Below are 7,692 nucleotides of genomic sequence, written 5' to 3'. Positions count from 1 at the left end.
TAATTTGTGCAATTGCAGTTTAACTTCTACCATTTACTGGTTGCCTATAGGTACACATGTCAGTGGCACTGATGCACGCTTCGTCCCGGAGGAACAGCTCGCCTTCGCCATCGCTGACTTTGGGCGAGCTCTAGCCAAGATGAAGTGCCCCAGCAACTACCTCTCAGGACTTACCATGTATGTACTCACCAGTTCAATCTTACCAATAGCAGTTGCAATTAATGGCTATGTTCTATACGGTCGATGTATTAAGCATGTTCTAGTAAACATGCCTAACACGTTTTTGCTACTTTCCCTACCTTTTTACAGACATCTGGGCCATTATCTGCTCTGGCAGCACCTGCCTTGTGATGTTTAACTATGCCAATTGCATTTTTATCACTACCGGTTTCATTGTCTATTAAGCCTGTTGCAATTAACAGTTGAATCCATTTTTAAACAGTTGTATTTCAATGGCTCCAAACTTACAAAATATGACTTAGGGTGTTGTTAAGCCTGTTACAATTAACAGTTGTATCCATTTTTTAATCTGTTCATTTGCTACCATGCTACTCTCCGCAATGAAGATATACTAGAGATGCTGCCCCATTTGCTATTTTTGATGGATGCTAACCCTGTTGTACTTAACATTCTTGTCCATGTACTTACACAGGGTCATAACGGCCGATGCTATTGTTTGCCGTCGAGGTTAGCTGCATCCCATGTCTTATAGTATTTCACATCATTTGTGCAATTGCAGTTTAACTTCTACCATTTACTGGTTGCCTGTAGGTACACATGTCAGTGGCACTGATCCACGCTTCGACCCGGAGGAACAGTTCGCCTCCGCCGCCGTTGACTTTGGGCGGGCTCTGGCCAAGATGAAGTGACCCAGCAACTACTTCTCAGGACTTACCAAATATGTACCCACCAGTTCAGTCTTACCAATACCAGTTGCAATTAATGGCTATGTTTTGTACTGTCGATGTATTAAGCATGTTGTAGTAAACATGCCTAATACGTTTGAGCTATTTTCCCTACCTTTTTACAGACAACTGGGCCATTATCTACTCTGGCAGCACCTGCCCTGTGATGTTTAACTCTGCCAATTACATTTTTATCAGTACCGGTTTTAATGGCCATTAAGCCTGTTGCAATTAACAGTTGTATCCATTTTTAAAGAGTTGTATTTCAACGGCTACAAACTTATAAAACATGAATTAGGATGTTGTTAAGCCTGTTGCAATTAACAGTTGTATCCATTTTTTAATCCATCCCTTTGCTACCGTGCTACTCTTTCGAAATGAAGATATCACTACAGATGCTGCCATTTTATTACCATTTGCTATTTTTGGTGGATGTTAACCCTGTTGTAGTTAACATTGGCTTTCCATGTACTTATACAGGGCTACAATGGGTGATGCTGTTGTTTGCTGTCGAGGCTAGCTGCATCCCATGTCTTATACACCATCTATTCCTAAATATAAGTATTTCTAGAGATTTCAATATAGACTAAATAAGGAGCAAAATGAGTGAATCTAGATTCTAATCTAAACTATATCTATAATTCTATATACATCCATATGTAAATCATACTGAAATCTCAAAAAAATACTTGTACTTAGGAACATAGGTAGTTGTATTTTACATCATTTGTGCAATCTCAGTTTAGCTTCTAACATTTATTGGTTGCTTGTAGGTACATATATGAGCGGTACTGATCCACGTTTTGATCCCTTTTGCGTATGGGGCAATGAAATATTCATGAACAAGCGTCAATTGAGGAAACTAAGAAAGATTGTTAGGCGAAAGAAACGGGCGATTGGAATTAAGCTCTTTATTTATATTTTGTCAACGACAACAATGAACTTTAGGATGGTAAGTAATGTGTTGCCTTTTCCCCCTGCCCACAACAAGTTACTCTTTTAGACCTCAATATCTAATATTTTTCACTTTTCAGTGGTTTCCGAAGCTATTTACTGATGATTACCTTGCAAACTACATGACCGGAGTGAAGGCAACTAAGGTTAAAGTATATAATTAATGCTACCATGATAATGCTCTAGAAGTCTTCCTGAAGGCGGTGAAGGATGGGTGGGCGATCGTCACAAGGGGTTGGACAAAAGTGGTTCGTTCCTATGGCATGCAGGAAGGCACATTATGGGCATTCCGCTTCTTCAACACCGTCGGTAGTCAAAATGATTTACACTTGTCTCTTCACCTTTACCGCCTTTAAATACTGTGTTTCATCATAGTTAATTGCTGCCTAATCATGTAATTACTGAACATATTGTACTAGCAATTTTATTTATGGATTCGTTGTTGAACCATTGTGCTGAGAATTTGAATTGCACGTTTCATTTTAAAATTTCCAATTAGAATAATAAATTATAGGCAAAAATAAAAAGAGAATAGACGGTCATGGAACTTTGCAAACGGTTCTGGCAGTAAAAGCGCTTGTGATGGATAGCCCAATGCCACACAGTTTTCTACATCAAATCGTGTGTGATATAGTTAATGAAAGCAAACAGTTAACCAAGGCAGAGCATGTGTGATAGTTACACCTTTCACACACGAGCATATACATAAAACTGTATGGGATGTACATCCGAACGAAAACGTTTTCCCTGGATTGACTGTGTGGGATGTACATAAGAACGGAAACGTATTCCTTGGATTGACTGTGTGTGATATACATACGAACAGAAATGTTTTTCTGGGATTCACCGTGTGAGATGTACATAGCTACGGAAATGATTTTCTCGGATTACCGTGTGGGATGTACATACCTACGGAAATGATTGGGTTTCGATGCCTCGCCCGATCACACACGGCCCCAGCCTGGGTCCCAAAAGGACCTATCCCCGACGATTTCTGGGTCGTATGGAAAGGACACCCTATCGCACACACTCACTTGGCGACGGTTCCAAATGCCGTCGCGGAAAGGGGTTAAAAACCGTTTGTTTAGGACCGACGCGTACCAGTGCCCACCCTTATTCATCACCTCAATGACCTCCAAGCAATCTATGTCGGCCATGAGCGCATGGGAAGATAGTGGCCACACCCAAGTCCGATGCACACAATGCTAAATAGTAAAATCAAAATAAATATAAAGAAAATCTGGCATGACATTAATTATGAACAGATATTTTATGTGCTTGCAAAGTTTGGTGGTCAAATAACATGAGATGATCTCCATATAAATGAAATACAAATTCTGCTTAAACGGTGCACATATGTTTGTGTATACACTTTTTTTGTATAGAGCTCCTCGGATGTTATTTGGCCACCAATTTTCCAGGCACTCAAATATTTGGTCATAATCGAAGTTAAATGTTTCAGATTGTTATTCAATTTGTCTTGCTTTGTTTTCAGCTCAAGCAGGGGTGTATCTGGCTGGAGCATAGAAAAACCACTCTCTGAGCTTATTACATCCCACCTGTCCCGTTAGAAAAAGGCCACGCAGTAAGGCCGACACACGACGAAAACAACTCTCTCGGAGGTGCTCATATATTGATAGTGTGTGCGTGCATGCGTCCATAGGGGTGTGTGTATAAGCGTCTGCGTGTGTATCGTGTTCAAAAGGCATACCATGAAAGCCCACGGTACCAGCTGCAATGAAAAAACCATGATCATCACGTAGAATAGCACCCATGCCACTAGAGCCTGAGAAAGAAGCGTCACGTCCACGTTCAATTGAACGAGTGCCTGGCTTAATCCAAGTACGCCGATCGAACAATTCCAGCTGTTTTTTATTTTTCCTTTTTTGGAGGGAGGATTTACTTTCATCTTTCCCCTTGTCGATGCGGGCAATCCGGGGACGATCGTACGTAGCCGTGTCCGGAACGGATTAGATCTCCTTTCCGATTCCGATACGCACGGCTCCAGATCGGCGGCAGCACTATATATTAACAGGCCACACAAATTTGTATCGGCGGCAGCAGTACGATCGATTACGACCACCCTCAGAGCAGAGGAGAGCAGCTTATCGATCGAGTTGACCCATGGCGGCGTCGACTTCGCAGCCTTTTACATTGACCGACCTCCCGCCGGACCTCTTAGGCCTGGTCATCGCTCTCCTCCCGCTCCCCGCCGACCGTGCCCGCTTCCGCGCCGTCTGCCGCTCGTGGCGCTCTGCCATGCACGACCACGTCGATACGCCGCAGCTACCGTGGATCGTCCACTCAGATGGCACCTTTGTCACCCTTCCCAACTATTACCTCCACAGATGGTCCCCCTTCCCCGAAAACACCAAGCTCATAGGCGCCAGCGGCAGCTGGCTCGCCCTCGTCTGCCACGCCGACGGCGACGCCAATGGTGGTCCGCGGAGCTACATGTTGCATAACCCTTTCTCCAACACAACAGTGCCCCTCCCCGGGTTGGACTCCGTCATCGGCAGGGTTCCTGATGAGTTCAAGGTCAGAAAGCTGCTTATGAGCTCCACCCAAGATGATCTTGTTGCCGTGACCACTAACATGAGGGATCGCCGGATTATATTGTGCCGCCCTGGGAAATCCGGCACATGGTTGCCCAAGCGCCGAGCGTTACCATTTGCTCGTATTTGTGACATTGCGTTCCTTGAGGGCAATCTCTATGGGGTCACCTCGGATGAACAACTTATCGAGTTAGAAATTGGTCAGAGAGAAGATGGATGTCCAATGGTAAGAAGTGCTAAATATGTTATCAAACACTTCCTAGCTCACGACGAGGGGGACGAGCAGGAGGACAATGAAGACGAATCAGAAGTGTCGGGCAGTGAGGATGATGAAGTGGTGGAGCCGAGCGAGGCATCGAGTCTTGGGGGTGAAGAAGCATCGGAGTACAAAGAGACATCGAGTCTTGGGGGTGAAGAAGCATCGGAGTACAAAGAGACATCGAGTCTTGGGGGTGAAGAAGCATCGGAGTACAAAGAGACATTGAGTGATGATGATGATGATGATGATGATGATGATGATGATATGGAAAGCAGCGAGACATCAAGTATCGAGGATGATGATGATGATGATGATGATGATGATGATGATATGGAAAGCAGCGAGACATCAAGTATCGAGGATGATGATGAAGATACGGAAAGCACGAGCGACAAGGAATCCGACGATGACAATGAAGTAGAAAACAATCTGGAGGACGTAGATCTGGACGGATATTGCTCGAATCCCGATGACGTCGAGGAGAACGAATTCATGGATTACATCATAACCGTAAGATATCTCCTTGAGTCAGGTGGCAAGCTACTCATGATAAGGCGCCGACGTTTTATACCAAACCATTCCACGAGGCTCGGTCGCGAGTTCATAACCGATAGCGAGGTCGATGATGATTCTGACGTCGACATCCTAGAGGCAGATCTGCACATGGGCTCGTGGGTGCAGGCTGTTACAACATGCACGCTCTTCATAGGTGATGACTTCTCAAAATCGATTCATGGTTGTGAGGAGGCATCTGAAGAATTCGGCTACTACTTCCTTGATGAACACGACGTCACCATCACGAGGGCCACAACCTTCCCGGAGTTCCTAGATTGGAAATCGGTGTGGTTTTCTCCTCCAGATATAGTGGTTTAAGTTCTTGCATTGGTACATGCCAAACTCGCTTGTGTGTATACTATGATTTTTTGCGTCATGTATTACTCTCCTGATTCTGTTAGACGCTTGCAGATTTTTGAGAGAAATGAATTATACTACTAGGATTTTTTTTGGCCCCGTTCAATGAATGTATTGAGTTTTTTTTCAAGGGGGGTTCCGCTGAAAATTGTAAGATTTTAAATAGAAATAAAATTTTGAGATTAAAATTTGGACACTCAAACGTACTGACATACACCATCTCTTTTCTTTTATCTCTGCATGCATGCATGCACTAGAACCGGCACAAGAATAATATATAGATCGACTCGAACCATGGCGGTCTTCCTTTGCGGCCTTGTCATCATCAGTGGGCCGGAGCTCCTAGGACCGTGCCCGCTTCCGTGTCGTGTGCCGCCCATGGCATGCACCTCGCCGTGCGCCAGCATATATAATCGATCACGTACGGTATTCATCACAATACAGGTAGGCTATCCTTTCCCGACAACGCATGCTTAATTCGTTGGCTCCCGCATCTCAGACTTGTGTACAGTACAACCCTTTCACTTCACCAAATCAACGGTGCCGCGCGCTTCCGGGGCTTGACTCCGCCATCGACGATACCGGTTCGAGGTCCACAAGGTACACCCTTATGGTTTCCCTGATCTCTTTACACCCTTATGGTCGCCGTTCCAGAGCCGTGGAACACAACAGAGGGCCGGCGCTGGGAAGATGCCGACGGTTCGGGGGGTTCGTACATGTGCATCAGTTCCTGTGCACCCACCCCGCTCCAGATCCGCAGGTCTTAGGGTGCAAATCAATCGATCTCGACGGATGGAGATCTGGTGTTTCTTCTTCCATGTTTTACGCAAATATATACTACGTACTAGTGTATATTGTCAGGTGATGTATCCATCCATGTCTGTCTGATGACTTTCGTGGTATATTTGCTATTCTTCAGTTGTCTGAAAATAGGCGGGTGTTCCAGTCGATTTTTGCTAGGTGGAGGCGACGCGACTCGCAGGTGAGGGGGGGACGGAGGCCGGTGGAGGGAAAGTCCGATGGTTGATGGAAGCTAAATGATATCTCTTCTGTCGGTTGGATCTTGGGAGGCACTATAGTCTCCCTGAGGCATGTGTTTGTCCACATCTCTGTTTTATTCAGCATTTTTTGTTAACCTATATGTACTATACCACTGTATGTATGGCCCAAACTTTGCGCTACATGAATATGTTGTGGTACACCTCAGTTTCAAGATGTTTATAAATCATTTTCCATGTTCATTTAGAGTCAATAGCTTTAGTCAAACTTAAAGAAGTTTGATTTGGAATGGATGGTAATTATAAAATATGGATATTTGAAATTTGTCAACAAGGAAAAAACATTTGAGGCCCGCACAAACAGTAAAGAGTTAATGTTTTAATCAACAACATTCGGTTAGTGCAGGCTACACTTGGTAATAGTAAATTATTTTAATAACAAAACAAATTGAGATGTGAGGTGTTTGAATTGTAGGATTGACTCCTACAGGATTTTCCCAAATGACTCCTACACATCTTAGGAAAAACATCATCCAATCAAACCTTGTGGAAAGAATCTTTTTGTTCCCTACTGTGGTTCAGTCCTGTAAGATTCAAGTGGGCTCATGCTGTAATCCTGTGTTCTGCAAACCGTACCACAAACCACCATTCTCGCCAATGTGCTTTGAAGCACGTTTTGACAATATTAGCCATTTTGTTTTGTTCATAGCTACTGTTTCTTGACCTGCTAATAGTTTGTCAGCGCTCTGGTACACACATGTGAGTCTTATTTTCTAGGCGTCCTTGCAGGGCACTTTGATCATCACACTTTTGCCACAGCTACATTTTGCCAAGGTCAGCAGTCATAACATGTATACCAGGGGCATTTTCAACGTTAGATGCGTGATCGCAAAAAGAAAAGGTACATGCGCTACCCTCATGGAAAGGCCATACGAGTTGTTTTCTAATGGTTTGATCACATTTTGGGAAAATAATGCAATTCTAGTATTTCTAGACCCTAAACCCTAAATCCTAAATCTGCTTTCTGGCCTTCAATTTTTAAAATCAAGGATAATTTGTCTAATGCAATTCTAGTATTTCTAGTAGTCCTTGGTGTGCAAACTGTCAAT

General features: G+C 43.9%; 1 protein-coding gene across 1 annotated transcript; it reads left to right on the top strand.

Moving 5' to 3' along the window:
• Nucleotides 1-3,928: 3,928 nt before the first annotated feature.
• Nucleotides 3,929-5,668, top strand: LOC123100825 (protein Ycf2). Its single transcript, XM_044522697.1, has one exon. It carries the CDS (start codon nucleotides 3,984-3,986, stop codon nucleotides 5,544-5,546), a length of 1,563 nt encoding a protein of 520 aa, XP_044378632.1. The 5' UTR covers nucleotides 3,929-3,983; the 3' UTR covers nucleotides 5,547-5,668.
• The last annotated feature ends 2,024 nt before the right edge of the window (nucleotides 5,669-7,692 follow it).

This window comes from Triticum aestivum, chromosome 4D (assembly GCF_018294505.1).
Source record: "Triticum aestivum cultivar Chinese Spring chromosome 4D, IWGSC CS RefSeq v2.1, whole genome shotgun sequence".
Taxonomy (NCBI): Eukaryota; Viridiplantae; Streptophyta; class Magnoliopsida; order Poales; family Poaceae; genus Triticum; species Triticum aestivum.
Note: the sequence above shows the minus strand (reverse complement) of the source record. Positions and strands in the feature narration are given on the sequence as shown.

Bases quoted from the DNA above. Each gene is read 5' to 3' on its own strand.
- LOC123100825 (XM_044522697.1), top strand. From the start codon at position 3,984: ATGGCGGCGTCGACTTCGCAGCCTTTTACATTGACCGACCTCCCGCCG.